The sequence below is a fragment of the Cervus elaphus genome, chromosome 5 (assembly GCF_910594005.1).
Source record: "Cervus elaphus chromosome 5, mCerEla1.1, whole genome shotgun sequence".
Taxonomy (NCBI): domain Eukaryota; kingdom Metazoa; phylum Chordata; class Mammalia; order Artiodactyla; family Cervidae; genus Cervus; species Cervus elaphus.
The window spans coordinates 132,741,019-132,758,684 of NC_057819.1; the positions used below are offsets into that span (position 1 = coordinate 132,741,019).

At 43.0% G+C, this 17,666-nt stretch overlaps 1 protein-coding gene across 2 annotated transcripts in view; it reads left to right on the forward strand.

Moving 5' to 3' along the window:
• The window catches only part of ABCA10 (ATP binding cassette subfamily A member 10), a 58,095-nt gene that overhangs the window by 2,627 nt on the left and 37,802 nt on the right, over positions 1-17,666 (forward strand). For both annotated transcript variants that reach the window (XM_043905695.1, XM_043905696.1), the window contains exons 3-15: positions 2,408-2,615; positions 4,937-5,101; positions 5,438-5,541; positions 7,197-7,423; positions 7,994-8,135; positions 8,341-8,526; positions 9,606-9,753; positions 12,065-12,233; positions 14,101-14,159; positions 15,200-15,310; positions 15,674-15,849; positions 16,050-16,169; positions 16,408-16,546. In XM_043905695.1, the coding sequence (XP_043761630.1) occupies positions 2,408-2,615; positions 4,937-5,101; positions 5,438-5,541; positions 7,197-7,423; positions 7,994-8,135; positions 8,341-8,526; positions 9,606-9,753; positions 12,065-12,233; positions 14,101-14,159; positions 15,200-15,310; positions 15,674-15,849; positions 16,050-16,169; positions 16,408-16,546 (1,954 nt within the window). The remainder of the gene's footprint in view (positions 1-2,407; positions 2,616-4,936; positions 5,102-5,437; positions 5,542-7,196; positions 7,424-7,993; positions 8,136-8,340; positions 8,527-9,605; positions 9,754-12,064; positions 12,234-14,100; positions 14,160-15,199; positions 15,311-15,673; positions 15,850-16,049; positions 16,170-16,407; positions 16,547-17,666) is intronic.

Genomic DNA, 17,666 nt, shown 5'->3' on the forward strand with positions numbered 1-17,666 from the left:
AACTTTTCTTTGAACATAACTAGCCGTTCACCAAGTAAGTAATCCACTTGAATCTTGTGGAGTTATCCTGGTTTACCCCAGGCCAACTTTAGTGTAAAAAAAAAAAAGCCGGGGGTGGGGGGGTGTTGGGGAAGCAAAATGAAGTAAATTTTAAAGGGGTGAACCATAGTACTCTACTGGGGACGTTTAGACAAGATTCTGTGAATTGTTTTTTGTTTCATCACGAAGTCCTGTCTGACTCTTTGCAACCCAGTGGGCTGTAGCCCGCCAGGCTCCTCTGTCCATGGGATTCTCCAGGCAAGAACACTGGAGTGGGTCGCCACGCTCTCCTCCAGGGGATCTGCCCGACCCAGGGATCGAACCCGAGTTTCCTGTGTCTCCTGCACTGCAGGCAGATTCTTTACCACTGAGCCACGAGGGAGGCCCTTGTTAATTCATAGGACTGGGGAAATTGTTTTTGAGCAAGAATTTGGGAACTTGGGGGGATTTCTTTTGAAGATTATGCTTTTGCAAACTTGGAGGAGTTTCAGGGAGCCGGGTCACTGACTGTCAGCATCTTTGCCCTCTGTTTGGTTTCTGGTATAAGGTCAAGGCCATCAAGATGAGGATATTTGCTGTATGTTCTCACGAAATACACCTGGAGCTGCCTTGGCCACACAGAAGCTGTGTTCTGTTGAAAAATAGCAGTTCTTTTCTTTTTTCCTATTTTTTAATTTTTATTTAAATTTTTTATTTTTATTTTTTTGAAGCACATGGATCATCCTTAGCTCTTGAAGCATTCAGTTCTAATATTTTAGTTGCTGTGTTGATAAAGGGTAACCTTTACAGTGATCGTCCAAGTCAATTTTTGAAAAGCTTACGAAAATGTTTAAAATCTCAAACATAGAATGACTGGCCCAGTGAACTCACATCCTGTCCGGTTCACCTACAACCGGGATTTGACACCTGTTAGCATCTGCCGCTGTGGCTTCATCTCTTCATCTCCCTCAGCTCCTCTCTTAACACATATGACAAGACCGCTGAAGGCTTCCGCTAGCATCCTCGAAAACCAAGGACAGGCTCCTTCGTAACCATGAGTGCGCTTTGGAAGGTTTGCAATAATTGTCATCTAATTCCATGTTGAGATTCAGTTTCCTAAAATTTCCTCTAAAATATCTCTTAAAATATTTTTTTGACCGTGTGGCCTCTGGCATCAAAGTGGGCACTAGCGCCTGGCCCCTGAGGAGATGCACGCGGCCTCAGCCCCTGAGCCCCGGAGAGCTCCCCGGAATGCCCCTTAATGTTGGTTGGTCCAAGCCCGCGAGCCCACAGCTGCCTCCCATTGAATCCCGTCTTCTGTGTTGCCTGGTGCTATTCATGCTGTTAATTAATGCGTCCCTTTACCACCTGCATTCCTTTTTTTATTTTTTAACTTTTCTAAGTAAAAAACTTTTACGGAAGTAAAGTTGATTTACAATAAGGGCTTCCCTGGTGGCTCAGTGGTAAAGAATCCGCCTGGAATGCAGGAGACCTGGGTTCGATCCCTGGGTTGGGAAGATCCCCTAGAGAAGGGCATGGCAACCCACTCCAGTGTTCTTGCCTGGAGAATCCCATGGACAGAGGAGCCTGGTGGGCTACAGTCCATGGGGTCGCAAGAGTTGGACACGACTGATTTGCAGTCATCTGCATTTCTTGTAAACAGTATTTACATTAAAAAAATAGATTTTTAACTTCAGGTTAAACCCTTTGACAAAAGTATCTCTTATGGGATGCTGTGTACTTATATTTTATCCATATAAGAGTGAATAATCGGGAGTATATGAGGGGTGCTATGATTCTAGGTTAAGATTAATGGACATACTTGGTGTTATCTCAAAGCTATATTTGGAGATAAATCCATCCCACATTTGCTATATACTTCAAAGCTTTTTGGGAGATTAAGAGCTTTTTTTTTTAACTGATGTATAGTTGCTGTACAATATTACATAAGTTAGTACAGGTGTCCAATGTGGTGATTCACAGTTGTAATGCTCCACTTGTTACAGAATATTTGCTCTATTCCCCATGTTGTACAATATATCCTTGTAGCTTATTTTACTTTATTTTTAATTTGTTTTCATTTGAAGGATAATTGCTTTATAGTGTTGAGTGGGTTTCTGCCGCACACCCACCTAGGTATACACGCGCCCCTCCCGCGTCAGCCTGCCTCCCGTCCTGCCCGGCCCGCGCCTCTCGGTGACCCAGGGCCGCGGGCTGGGCGCCCTGAGTCAGGCTGCCTGGCGTGGGAAATGGCGGTCTCCTTACCAGGTGGGTAGTAACTGAGAAAGGGGGCGCGGGGCGAGTGACGTGAAGCCGAGCTCGGAGACAGTGCTCCTGCCTGTCTGAGAGCCCGCGATGACGTGGCCCCTTTCTCTTTTGTGCGCTGGAGGAGTGGGCGATGGTGCTGCTCCCGGGGCTGGCTCTCTGCCTCTTGACGGAGTTCTTCAGAGCTATGCATTTCCTGGAACAACCGCCTCAGGTCCTGGGACGTGTGGATGAGTTTAATGACTCCGACCCGGTGTTGGTGGCCTACACCCCGGTCACTAATGTGACCCGGAGCATCATGGATAAGGTGGCTGCGGCCTCCTATATGAAAGGTATGTTGTTCAGTGGCCCACGCTTCATTATTATGCAACCTATCCGCATTTAATTTGAAGTCTGTTTTGCAAGTTGAGTTTATTTACCCAGCCTGTGGGGCAGTGGTTTTCCACTGGGGCAGGATCCTCATATCACACGGGGTGGAGGGCTTGGTGTAGAGCTCCAAGGAAGGGTAGGTCTCAGAGGAACAGAGATTTTGTTGTTCTTGTTCAGACACTTTCATGTCTGACTCATTGCAACCTCATGAACTGCAGCACACCAGGCTTTCAAGTCCTTCGCCATCTCCCAGAGTTTACTTAAACTCATGTCCATTGAGTCCATGATGCCATCCCATCATCTTATCCTCTGTCTTCCCATTCTCCTCCTGCCTTCAATCTTTCTCAGCATCAGGGTCTTTTCCATTGAGCTGGCTCTTCACATCAGGTGGCCAAAGTATTGGAGCTTCAGCTGCAGCATCAGTCCCTCCCATGAACATTCAGGGTTGACTTCCTTTTGGATTGACGGGTTGGATCTCCTTGCTGTCCATAGGACCCTCAAGAGTCTTCACCAGCACCACAGTTCGAAAGCATCAATTCTTTGGTGTTCAGCCTTCCTTATGGTCCAGCTCTCACATCTGTACATGACTACTGGAAAAACCGTAGCTTTGACTATATGGACCTTTGTTGGCAAAGTCATGTCTGTTTTTTAATATGGTAGACTCATTCGTTATAAATGTTATATGAGTTTAATTCTTAAGACAGTGTTCTTGACTCCAAATAGCCTGGGTGGGTTCTAACGTTACCTCTGATTTTGAACTCTGATTCTTTGTGTGCCGTTTATTACTTCTGGCATACTATTTTCATAGGATAGAAATCTGCTTATAATTTGGGCAGAGAAAAACCCACCAAATTCCAAAGCATTTCTACTGGTCATTTAAATTATTTTTAATTTTAAAATTATTTTAATTGCAAAAGTAACAGCCAGCCTAAAACAAGTTAAGCAGTACAAACTAGTCTGAAGCAAACAATGAAAGCTCTACCTTCATTCAAGCCACCACTTCCTCCTCTAAAAATTTCTGTGTATCCTTCTAGGATAATATATACACACACACACGGTCACATATGTAGACATGTGTGCACATAGGCGCACAAATTCAGTTTTCCTTGGCTTCAGTGAGGATTATGATTATGCTAAATTATTGGGAACTACTTTGCATACAGGGAACCAGGGTTCGAAGTCTCTTAGCTAAGATGTTCATAAGCGGCAGAGGAGTTGTGTCCAGGCAGCCTTAACTCTAGGCTCTTTGCCCTCAGCTGGCATTCTCAGATTTAAAGATGCTAAGATGAAAGGAGCCAGATGCTTTTTCTCCCTCAGTGAACTCAATGATTTGATTTACCCCAACCAAGGCCCCACTCTGTCTAACTGAGGACCGGGTGCTGTTCTGTTTCTGCCCCAAATTCAAGTCCTGGAGGATCGTCAGAGCAGCAGCCCTCTGGGCCATAAGGTTAGGGAAGTAAATCCTTAGACAAAGAAACAGGCCCGGAAGTTGATGCTCCCAGACATCCCTAAACCCCGTAGCAATCCAGGACAGTTCTTGTTTGGAAAACACCATAGACAGAGGAGCCTGGTGGGCTACAGTCTGCGGGGTCTCAAAGAGTCAGATACAGCTGAGCACACACACAACTGCTTTTTTAAAAAACCATATAGTTGACCCTTGAACCTCCGTGGGGCTAGAGGAACCTACTCTTCAGGAATTTGAAGATCCGAGTAATTCCTCGTTGGCCCCTGTGTCTGTGTTTCCTCAGCGTCTGAGCTTCCTCCATTCAGGGTTCTGCGGCCTCACATTCACCAGTGCCTGGACGGTGCAGTAACGCAGCATTTACTTCGGGCAAAAATGCACACTTGAGGGGTCCCGTGCAGCCCAAACCTCTGCGGTTCAGAGTCAGTGGCATATCGTTCACATCTTCTCACGTATTTACATGGAGCCTTAAGCAATAGGAAAGACTTTCAGCCCTCAGAGGCACCTGCTTGGTGGTGCCATAACATGGCAGCAGTGGGCTACCCCGGAGGCTCAGACGGTAGTGCGGGAGACTCGGGAAGATGCCCTGCAGGAGGGCATAGCCACCCTCTCCAGTCTTCTTGCCTGGAGGACCCCGTGCACAGAGGAGCCTGGCGGGCTACAGTCCGTGGGGTTACAAAGAGTCGCAGGCCACTGAAGCAGCTTAGCACACAGGCACCCATAGCACCAATAATTGCGTGGGAAACCTAAATGATTGCTATTGGTCTTGTGTCCTCTAGTAGTAAAGTTTATGTAATCAGTCCTATTTTTCACACCTGGCAGGAAGAACAATCCTTGGGATCCCTAGTGAAGACTCCATGGACAGAGTAGATCCAAGAAACGACTCTGAGATGGTGGGGATTGTGTTCAACGACACTTTCTCATACCGGCTGAAGTTCAGCTGGGGACACAGAGTCCCGATCATGAGAGAGAACTTCGAGTACTCAGGTAACCACCGGGAACTGGTTGCAGTCGTCTTTGCTGCCTCGTCCAGTCCTCTATGGGAAGTGCCTGATGGAAACGTTAATAAGGTCAAGAAAAGAAGCAGTGTGCTTTTCATTTCTGAACTTCAGGATGTTTTCCTTACAGGATGAGTCTCACTGTTTTGTCAGCCGTTTAAGATGTGCTCCTTTGTTGCAGTTTTGCTTTAAAAATGCTCTGGATTTTGTCATCCTGGACTTTGAACGGACTCTCAGAGAGTTCACTTTAGAACCAGGGTTAATGTTTTCATTCCATTCATTGATTTCCGTTGCGTAATGATGTGCATGTTTTTCTTCTTTAAAGACCACTGTTTGGCTCTAGAGGATGAAGCTTTCTGTCTCCTGTCTACATACTGGGAAAGCGGGTTTGTGGCTTTTCAAACTGCAATTAATGCTGCAATTATAGAAGTAAGTGCCCAGCCTCCAAGACCTGATTTAAATCTTCTGTACTTCTCCCCCACGTGTCATCCCTGCCTCCTCCTCCATCCTGCCCTCCTAGGAGAGGCTGCTCTGTTTCCTTCTCCAAGAAGACGGAAGCTGTCGGAGGCATAGCCTCCCGCTTTCCAGCATGAACGATGTGGAACCACAGACCTGCCCCCTGCACCCGCTCTCCCTCCCCGTCCTTCCTGCCCCTCCTCAGTGCCAGGGCTGGAAACACGATCCTTGCCCACAGTACCAGGAAGGTTGCACAATGGGTTTTCTCATCCATGACCTCTTTCTTCAGCTTCCCCTTTTCAACGAAATTCTCTTCAGTCCTTAAAATGATCAGTGTCTTTCCTTCTTATCAAGACCTTCTCCCATTCACGGTTCCTCAAACACCCTCTTTCCCCTTAACATCTTTACTTCTTGAAAGCATTGCTTCCTTTAAGCTCAACTCAACTCAATAAAATTCCTGTTCCCACCATGCCACCAAAATTATTTTTCTGAGGTCAGTAGCAACACTCATGTCCATTAACACGTGGCATTTTCCTTCCTTATCTTTCCTGGTCTTCTAACTAAATATCACAGCATTCACCTGGTTCTCCTTCATTTTTCGAGCAATTCTTCTCAGTGTTCTTGCAATCTTACGCATCGTTACACTCCCCAATCTGTAGTTCTACAAGGTTTTATTCAACGCGTTTTTCTCCATACTTTCTCGACATGGTGTCATCCTTTACCATAAATTTATTTACAGTTTGCATGCTGATAACTGTAAGAACTCTGCTTTAATTGTTGACCAGTAAACTTGTCCTTTAAAGGACCAGAGAGCAAGTATTCTGCGGTCTGGGGGCCAAGCAGTTTCTGTTGCAAATACTCAACTTTCCATTTTTAATGTGGAAGCACTCATAGACCAATATGCCTGACTACATTGCAGTAAAACTGTTTACAAACACAGGTGATGGACAAGGTTGGTACCACTGTAGTCCTGAGTAGCTGACTATTTACTTTGATGCCCCATAAACAATTCAGATTTGTATGTTCAAAACTGAATGTGGGCGTTTTTCTCTACACATGACCGAGCCTTTAAAAAATTTTCTCTATCTCATGCATTCATGCTCAGTCGTATCCAACTCTTTGAGACCCCGAGGACTGTAGCCCACTAGGCTCCTCTGTCCATGGGGATTCTCCAAGCCAGAATGGGTTGCCATCTTCCTGACCCAGGGATTGAACCTGCATTGCAGGTAGCTTCTTTACCCACTGAGTCACCTGGGAAGCCTTTTCTCTATCTCCAGTGAATGCCAAAGCCAGTCACTTAACTGGGGAGTTATCAGGGATCACTTCCTCTGCTTCACCATTACTCTTCTCTCTCATCCAGCCCTGCTAATTGTAAGCTCAGCTCTACTCACCTCTCTTCAATTCTGCCACCAGCGCGTATTCAGGTCATGGTCATCTCTTGCCTGAACTGTGAGAGTCATTTATGTATCCAGCCTCATCTTCCTCCCTCCACCTCTATCTCACCATATTTTAAGCTGCTAGAAATATATAAATTCTTCTATATGAAAATGAAAAAAAAGACTGTGGTTTTCTAGTCTATTTCTTCTATAGTTAACCTAATGCATTTGTTTGTTAACATCCCAATTTAGGTCACAACGAATCATTCTGTGATGGAAGAGTTGACATCAGTTGTTGGAATAAATATGAGGACACCCCCTTTCATTTCTAAGGGAGAAATTGTAAATGAATGGTTTATTTTTATTTGTATTATTTATTTCTCCCCTTTTGTGTATGTTGCATCATTAAACATTACAAAGGAACGAAAAAAATTTAAGACGCTGATGACAGGGATGGGTCTCCGACAGTCAGCATTTTGGTGAGTTACCTGTGTATCCCACGTTAATACCTGGGGGGAACTCATTGGAAAGGGCCCTCATGCTGGGAAAGATTGAAGGCAAAAGGAGAAGAGGGTGGCAGAGGACGAGATGGTTAGATAGAATCGCTGACTCAAAGGGCACGGGGCTGAGCAAACTCCGGGAGATGGTGGGAGACAGAGGAGCCTGGTGAGCTGCAGTCCATGGGGTTGCAAAGAGTCGGACACGCCTTAGCGACTGATCGGCAGTGATAATGTTAATTTTAACATTCGTTGTGTGTTTGTTAAGATAATTTTAATAATTGCTAGGCTAAAGTCTTCATGGGCATTATTTCATTGAATCCTCAGAACAACCGTCTGAGATAGTTAACACAGTCACTCCCATTTTACAGATGAAGTGAGAAGAGAGACTTGCCCCCATCACACAGCTAGAGAGCACAGAGCCACGCGTTTATAGCCAACTTGACCCCCGTCTGTTCGTTTTCGGAACGTGTGCTCTGAACTCTTGTATACCACCTCTCACGTGTTTGCGTACGTGCGACATTCTGAATTAATTCTTTGTTTCTACCGTAGGCTCTCCTGGGCATTGATGTATGCTGGCTTTGTCTTTATTGCATCCATTTTTATGAGTCTGGTCATAAAATTATTCCAAATGATTATCCTTACTGGCTTCATGGTGCTAGTCACGCTTTTCACTCTGTATGGCCTGTCTTTGGTGAGTTGGCAAAACATGCTTTTCTCATCCTACAAGTCTCAGATATATAAGCCAGTAACCATGTTTCTTCAGGATATAGGTAGCCTAGAGCTTCTCATTTTGTATTCTGGTTTCTGTATGTTCATGTGATGAACGAGTGAATATTGCTATTTGTGATTCTCAGTGGAAAAAATATACCCCCTGGAACTTTTCTTCCTTCCTTCAGATAGCACTGGCTTTCCTTCTCTGCGTGCTGATCAAGAGACCCATCCTGACCGGCGTGGCTGGCGCTCTCGTCACCGTGTTTTGGGGCTGCCTGGGCTTCACTGCATTGTACAGTCCGCTCCCGCCGTCACTGGGGTGGGCTTTATGTCTGTTCAGCCCTTTTGCCTTCACTGCTGGAATGGCTCAGGTAAGAACGCAGCCATCTAGTGACTATTTATTAGAGTTTCAGCATTATTGAGACAGTTTGGTACTTCCTCAAGCTTAATGATCAATCACCCTGCATTTTAAGAAATTATGCTATTGAAAAGTTAAATAAAAAATCTTATCGGGACTTCCCTGGGGACCCAGTGGTTAAGACTTCACCTTCCAACGCAGGGGGTGCGGGCTCCATCCCTGGTCAGGGAGCTAGGATCCCACAGGCCTCTCGGCCAAAACCAGAAAAGCAAAAAGAAAGCATAAAACCGAAAGAATATTGTAACAAGTTCAATAAAGAATTTGAAAATGGTCCACATCCAAAAAAATCTTTAAAAAAGATCTTATCAGAGTTATCAAACAGATCATTTGTAAACTCTTAGGAAATTTAAATGAGAAAAATAATTGCTCACGGTCTGAGCGGGGTGCGGGCCGGGCCCCATGGGTTAGAATCAGTCCTGTCTCTTCCCGCTGAGTCCCCCTGGGTGGGTCACCGGGCTTCTGGGGTTTCTCATTGCTCGTCTGCAAAGTCAGGATGTTGGAATCGAGCTCATGGGTAATTGTGCTGTTATTTATGTATGAGGCTAGAACAACGCAAGGTGAAGCTTAGCTATGATCTTCATCATCTGTTTTATCTTTATTACCCTTAAAATCAACCTCCTCAAGTCTTCAGTACTTATCTAATGTTTGAACACGTCTGCAACATGCGGATTTTCATACTTCCTTCAAAAGGCCTCTCACTTCCCTGCCCTCTCTGGGTTTCTCTTCCCAGAATATATTATTTTTGGTTGCTTTCCCACTTCTCTAAATCCCCTTCCTGAAGATTTCTGATTAATGAATCAATTAAGTTTCTGTTCTTCCATTGTCCTACCTTCTCTTAGAGCATTTCCCACTCGGTGACAATAATTTTATTTGTCAAAAGCAGCGTTGCTACTCACAACTTCACCATGCATTTTTTTAAGGAAAAGGAATATTAAAATTAAAATTGTATTTGCTTATGCAACATCATTAAAAAAAACTTCAGTTTTATAGGTTTACCTAACTTTGACTGTATTATATTCTTTGTGGTCTCAGATTTCACATCAGGAGTATCACGTGAGTGCTGTTGTTTTCCCTGATCCCTCTGGAGAGTCATACACAATGATAGTGATTTTCTTCCTTCTGGCATTTGACACTCTGCTCTATTTGACGTTAACATTATATTTTGAGCATGTTTTGCCTGGTAAGTAATAGTGTGATGTCATTAGAGTTGAATTTAAAGTAATTCTGTGTCTTGAAAAGTGGTGTCCATTTGTTTGTTGACTTGTCATTTTAAAAGCATTTCTGATTGCAGAGGAAAGGAAAAACATCCAAAACAGTAATTTCCTCATTTTCATCTCACTATTTAATGATCTGAATGGAACTATTTTGTTGAGACATTTTAATGAAAAACCACTTGCATTTCTGTTGGTTTATATCTTTTATAAAAGTAAGAAGTAAAGAGTGTGTGTGTGTGTGTGTGTGTGTGTGTATTAACTGGGGAGAGGAAAGGAGACACTTATATCAACCATTAGAGAATACTGCTTTTTAGCACTTGAATTCACAGCCATAAGATAAGATAGCTCATTACATCATTCCTGCTAATATTTGGCTCTAGTAAACTTGTTCTTCTGCATCTCAAAATATTAACATTTACAGTGCAAAGTTAATGGATAACTTCTTCTCTTGTTCCTTTTGTGAAAAAAATCAGTCTAACGGGAATGCTTTATATAATGTTCTACAAATAAAATAATAAACTCTACAACCAACTTTTAAACAATTATTATAAAACTCAAGTGTAGTCTACACACACAATCCCAGGAACTAATACACCTGTATTCCCTTTTGTGTGTGTGCTCAGTTGATAAGTCATGTCCGACAGTTTTGTGACCCTGTGGACTGTAGCCCGCCAGGCTCCTCCATCCATGGGATTCTCCAGGCAAGAGGACTGGAGTGGGTTGCCATTTCCTCCTCTGGGGGATCTTCCCGACTCAGGAACTGAACCCAGGTCTCCTGCGTTGCAGGCCGATTCTTTACTATCTGTGCCACCAGGGAAACCCCTTGGTGGCATGGGCAATTTAACTATGTGAAAAAGCTTGTTCTCCAGTACTTCCATCTAGAATTTAATTCCTGTTTTAATTGGCAGCATTTCTATTCTTTCTTGTTAAGTCCTCCACGTGTTCATAATTAGTATGCTTTTCTTTTTCGAGTAAAATGAAGACGCATAAAGATCCGTGTCTCTCCCAGTTTTTATTTCCGCACTTTTCACAGCGCGGCTTCCCTTTCTGACCAGCTCGCCGCTGGCTGTTCTCAGCTCAGGTTCATCCTCGAGCCTGTCCTCTTGCCCACATTCAGTTTCTGAAGCCTCATCGCACTCTTCTTTTTGTCTCTCTCTTCAAAGCCCCTTGTTTTCCAGCTCTGGTTTTCCCTTATGTTTCCCTCCACGTCCCCAGCATCTTTCTTTTCCTTCGGGCAGTTCCATGTTGCGTCCCCCACATCAGTTCCTCTCTTGGCGTGGCCCTTGTTTGAGCTTATCCCCTTGTATCTGCTTACAGTGATGGCTTGTAATACAACATGACACGTAGAAACTCTGTGTTGCTGTAATTCTCCTATAGTCTCTGGAAAAGTCTATTGAATTTCCTCTTCTTGTCACCAGTAAATTCATGTTTCGTGGATATATCATTAAAGTTCCACCTCATTTTATTTTCTCTGATGCTTTAGATCCATAGCTGCCCTTTCTTTTAACTGTTGCTCTATATTCTCATTTCTTATCATTAGAATATAAGTTCATTTGAATGTCAAATATTTTAATTGACTCTACCCTTCACATACAGGGGTATATGGAGGTAAGAACTTTGCTGGTGGCTCAGTGGTAAAGAATCTGCCTGCCCATGCAGGAGATGCAGGTTCGATCCCTGGGTTAGGACGATTCCCTGGAGCAGGAAATGGCATCCCACTCCAGTTTTCTTACCTGGGAAATTCCGTGGAAAGAGGAGCCTGGTGGGCTACAGTCTATTGGGGTCATAAAGACTTAGACACGACTTAGTGACTAAACAACAAAAATAGCAAAATGGAGGGATATGGAGAGAAAATTAGAAGAAGGCAGTCGAGAAGTACAAAATTCCAGTTATAAGATATATAGTGTCCATGCACACGTGACGACTGTAGGTAACATGCTGTGTGATATGTGGAAAAGCTGCTAAGAGAATAAATCCTGAGTTCTCATCACAAGGAGAATTTTTTTTCCTTTTTTCATCCTATCTCTATGAGATGAAGGATGTTAGCTGAACCTGCTGTGGTCATCATTTCACACTTTTTGTGAATCAAACCATTATGCTGCACTCCCTAAACTTATATAATTATGTATGGCAATTATTTCTCAATAAAACTGGAAAAAATGAATAGGAGTCATTAACGTGTAGAAAAAATTGCTATCAAGCTACACTGTGACAGGTGCAGTTCTTCACTGATGCTGTTTGCTTGATTCAACATGGAATCATGTCTTTATGGCTCAGATGAAAATGGCCAGCGGCATTCACCACTGTTTTTCCTGAAGTCTTCCTTTTGGTCCCAACACAAAAACACTCACCGTGAGGTCTTCGGGAATGAAATGAATTCTGAGCTCTCCTGCGATGATTCTTTTGAGCCAGTGTCTCCAGAGTTCCACGGAAAAGAAGCCATAAGGTGACTAACAGTTTATGTGGCTCTGTGCACGTTGAGGTAAAAGTGTGATAAATTAACTTGCCGCAAGGGCAACCACTGGTCAAATGTTATGGATGATGTGGTTTTTAAAAATTTATTTATTTTTAATTGGAAGATAACTGCTTTACAATGTTGTGTGGGTTTCTGCCATACATCAGTGTGAATCAGCCACAGGTGCACACACGTCCCCTCCCTCCTGAACCTGCCTCCCACCCCATCCCACCCCGTCCCACCCCTCTAGCTTGTCACAGACCACCGGTTTGAGCTCCAAGTCAGGCAGCAAATCCCCATGACTCTCTGTTTCACAAAGGATCGTGTGTGTCAGAGCCTCTGTCAACACGTCCCACCCTTTCCTTCCCCCAGTGAGGCCACAAGCCTGTTCTCTGTGGCCGCGCCTCCCTTGCTGTCCTGCAGATGGGCTCATCAGTACCATCCTTCTAGATTCCACACATACGCGTCAACATGCGGTATTTGTCTTCCTCTTTCTGACTTACTTCACTTTGTATAATAGGCTCTAGATTCATCCATCTTGTTAGAGCTGCCTCAAACACAGTCCTTAGAGCTGAGTGATATTCCATTGTATGTATGTACCACAACTTCTTTATCCATTCTGGATGATGTGTTTTCATTCTTTAAAAAAATTTTTTTTAGTTAAGAGTATAATTACTTTATAGTATTGTGATGGGTTTTGCCATACATCAACATGAATCTGCATTAGTTGATGATGTGTTTTTGAAAGTTCCTTTCTTTCAGATATTTTTGCTTTCATCCTGAAAGATTTAATAATTAGTATCTTCGTGACTTTCTGGTAAACTCTGAGCTCTCCAAGCCTCATTTCTTCCCAAGAAATTCCACAGTACAGTGACTTCTTCTTGAGTCAGTGAGATAATTAAGCAATATGTCTGTTACATAAAAGGAGCTGTGTATGTGTCAATTTATTATCCATTTGGATTTGATATCCATGTACGGATATATAATAGAAGGCTGTGTTTGTAAATCTGAAGCTTTGAAGAAAGGTCTAAAGACACAAATCTGAGAATGAGAATTTTGGTAAGAGAGGAAGCAGAAAGAGGGGGTGATACTGTATGGCAAAGATCTGAGAATAAGAAAAGTAGTTGGTCAGTATGGAGTCCATAAGGAGTCCATAAGGTATGCCCAGAAGGAATATTGAGAACGAGGTGGAACCAGAAGGGAACAGAGCTAAGGACAAGAAGACAAGGGTGTGCAATTGTCAAGTCAGTGATGAGGTTTATGAAACAAGGGCTGAAAAGTGACCGCTGGACGTGCTGCTTGGGACGTCATGGGTAACTTCATTGAGAATGGCTTCAGTAGCGTGGTGGAGTCCCGGGCTCTGCGTCTTAGGTGGGGAATGAAGGTGGGGACAAGAAATGAGACAGAGAGCAGAAACTACTATTATTTTGATAAATTTGCCCGAGGAAGAGGGAACGATTGAATAACCAAGAGAGGGAAGCCTCCCTCCGCCGCCCCCCTCCTTCGCTTCTGGCTGACTCTCTTCCCACGGTAGCGCCCCCTCATTTGCTAATGCAGCCGGAAGGCATGAAATGCCCGCGTGGTGCGATCTGAGCCTCCGTGGAAATCCCTCTGGGCATGGCAGGGGCTTTTCCCTCCTCTTCCCGTTAAGATGGATCCTCTTACCAGTTTGCTGGAAGCCGATCCTGCCTCCATCCCCTCGCTCAGCCGGTATTCCCACCATGCTCCTGAGAACTCGGACAATAAATCTCTCCTTTGGTGAAGTTTAAGGTCAATCATGAGTGGTAGTGTTGGCAGGTAGCGTCATCTGTGTCATTAGAAACTGTATTCACCTCATAGTTGCTTAATCTTCTTTCAGAATCAGAAATCTTAGAAAAGAATATAAAGGAAAGCCCGAAAAAGTAGAAGCATTGCAAGGTAAAGAAAACAGCTTCAAATTGTTTTGATGTTTCTAATTTAAAATGTTTTTCGTTTCTTAAAAATACAAATAGTCATAATGGAAAATTAGAGAACGAATATAAATAAAAGGAAAATTTTTTTAAAATTTCTACTATGAGGCATAATCACTAATACATATTTTTCTATGTATGGATGAGACATTCTAAGAAATCGGATTGTACTAATCATGCTGGTGTATAATCTTTGACTCTAGCTTGGAGCATCACCAGATTTGTTGGTATTAATATTTTCATAGGGCTTTTCATCATCTGTTCTGGGCTGTGTTTTGCTTTATTTTTGATTCTCTCACAATTTAACCCCACGATTTACGTCTTCAGGGAGTCCCTTAAAAATTCTTGGATGCTCATAGAACTCTTTGCTGTTTCTCAATGGCGTTAGATAATTTTGCAAATGCTAAAACATTGTCAAGTTGTAAGCATGCATGTGTGAAGGTGCCTGTGACGCCTGCTGGATCCCAGCAGCCTCGCTGAGACCACATCCACACTGGTGATAGATCAGAGCTGACTGGTGCCAGGCAGGCTTGAGCACCTGTCCTTACGGACCCCCTCCCCTGCTAAGATAGAGTAGACGGCATACGCTGCTCCTACGCCTCTGGATCTGGCTCTGGGACCCTCAGCGAGACTGCCTCTTAACAGAAATGGAGACTTGCCTTTGTCCAGGAGGTATTAATACATACTCTGCTTCCTTTGTTTTATCCTCATATCTCTGGCTTTATTCTCTAACATTAATGTATATATCCCTTGACCTTCAAAGTATTTGTGGTAGGGAGAAAGTGGGAATTTATATTCCCAGTCTTGATCTAATTTATTCAGAGGAAGTGATGCTTTGTCTTCATAAATAGACACAAGTAGATATATAATTATAAAGAAGTCCTATTAAAATACAGTGAAATGAAATGAAGTGCTGAGGTACACTTTACTCTTTCAGTTTTTTTTTTTAAGGCCCACTTCTTTGGAGTATAATCCAAAGTCTAACTTTCACATTTTATCCTGAAATAGGCATATGTCTTGACATCTATGAAGGCCAGCTCACGGCAATTCTTGGACACAGTGGAGCTGGTAAATCCTCGTTGCTGAGCATACTTAGTGGCTGGTCTGTTTGCACCGAAGGTGAGAAGAGAATTTCACAAACCAAGGTGGCTGATATAACAGCTTCCTCACTCTGATTATGTGAAAGACAAATGTTTCTCTGAAAGAGGCTTTTTGCAAAGTTGAGCCATTTAAAATGGGAAATATTTATTTCGTGTTTGCATAAATTAGAATGCTTGTATCTCTTTTTCACTATTATTTGTCATTCCGTATATACTTCGCATTGCTCTGGACAATAGTATTTATGTCGAAAATAATCTGCATCTTTTCAGTGTATTAATTATGTAGCTATAAAATGGGAGTTTCTTCAATGAATATCCTATATTATCACTCTGCATAGAGTTAATATCCTGGTGTTAAAGACCTACATTTTTTTATCTATAGGATCTGCCACTATTTACAACACCCAACTCTCTGAAATAATAAACATGGAAGAAATCAGAAATTATACTGGATTTTGTCCACAATTTAATATCTACTTTGACTTTTTAACTGTGAGAGAAAACCTCAGGCTATTTGCAAAAATAAAAGGGATTCCACCAAAAGAAGTGGAGCAAGAGGTAGATACATGTGTTAGAATTGATGACTTTGTAAATAATTTACTTAGTTTGCTCCTGATCATATTTTTGTTCAACTATTACTTTACTCTTTGATAAATAAAAATTAATTAATGGGGTTCTAGAATAAATTCCTTCTAACTATTAGCAAATTAAGACTGCTTCAGGTAAAATATTTTCTATTAATGTGGTGTTTTTGATAGGTAAAAGGAGTTATAATGGAATTAGACATGCACAATATTCAAGATGTTATTGCTAAAGACTTAAGTGGTGGACAGAAGAGAAAACTCACATTTGGGATTGCCATTTTAGGAGATCCTCAGGTAAGAGATAAAAATATCTTTGAGATTAATTTGGATCGAAGGGTGTAAAATGATTATTAAAGTCCAGACTGCATTCTAGTTGCCAAACGTGAGAGAAAATTTATAATAAAGGGTCATGCAAGCCCGTTAGGGATCTGATGAAGGACTGTTTGAATGCAGACGTCATACTGGGTTCCGTGTTGTTTTCTGAAGAGCCTCTCTCTAAACGGAAGATGCTCTAGCGTGCTCTCCACTGCAGGTTTTGCTCCTGGATGAGCCAACTGCTGGACTCGATCCTTTCTCAAGGCACCTCGTTTGGAACTTCCTGAAGGAGAGGAAAACTAACCACACGATCGTGTTTAGTACCCAGTTCGTGGACGAGGCTGACATCCTGGCTGGTGAGTCTTGGTTTCTTTATACTGACTCGGTATTCAAGGGCTTAATATGAGAGAGATTCTCTCTAACTTCTGTTGGAAAGAAGAGAACCTCATTTGCCATGCCGTTGAGAGAGGACATCCGGAAGTGGCACTTGGCCTCCAGGGCATTCTGACCGCCAGTGAGTTCTCAGACTCACAGTTTATGTATCTTCCTGTCTGTAACTTTCCGGGCTGTTTATATCAATCACAAGTGCGTATTTTTAAAGATTTGAAATGCCAGTGTTACTTCTTTATGTATGTGCGTGAGTGCTAAGTAGCTTCAGTTGTGTCCGATTCTTTGCGACCCCATGGACTGTAGCCCGCCAGGCTCCTCTCTCCGTGGGATTCTCCAGGCAAGAGTACTGGAGTGGGTTGCCATTCCCTCCTCCAGGGGATTTCCCCGACCCAGGGATCAAATCCACGTCTCCTGCACTGGCAGGCAGGTTCTTTACCACTAGCGCCACCTGGGAAGCTCTACTGTGTATATGTGTGTGTGTGTGTTTGTATATATGGGTATATGAAAATATGTGGCTTCCCACTGAAGTGACTTAGCACATGCATATACAAGAGTATGTATTTTTTTGTTGAGTAGAAAGGAACATTTAGCTGGGAAAAACTCTTTTTTTAAATTTGCAATCCTTTGGTGCCCTTCTACGGAGATCCTTTCTTTACTGAATGAGGTGTTGGGAGTGAAGATTGGAGAATTAGAGATACAGCAAACACTCTGCCTAGGAAATCTTGGCAGGTGGGGAGGATTTGTTTCAGTGAGGCAGGAGATCATGTAGAGAAGGAATCTGGGAAAATGAAGTCAGAAAGGGTCTCAGGGAAGGGAGGGAAATTTTTGCTGTTGATGTGCCTTGTAAGAGTATCTGAAGTTTCCCCCATGAAAGTGAGGTTAGATAGACTTTATCTCTTGTGTCTGTTATCTCCTATCTCAAAAGTGCTGCCACAAGCCATCTTGAAGCTCAGTGCCTTAATCAATAAGCATTTACTTGGTCCATGTATTGGAGAGTTGGCAGTTGAGCTGGGGGTTGGATGACCATTGGCTTTTGTTGTTGTTGCTAAGTCATGTCCTAATGTTCGTGACCCCATGGACTGCAGC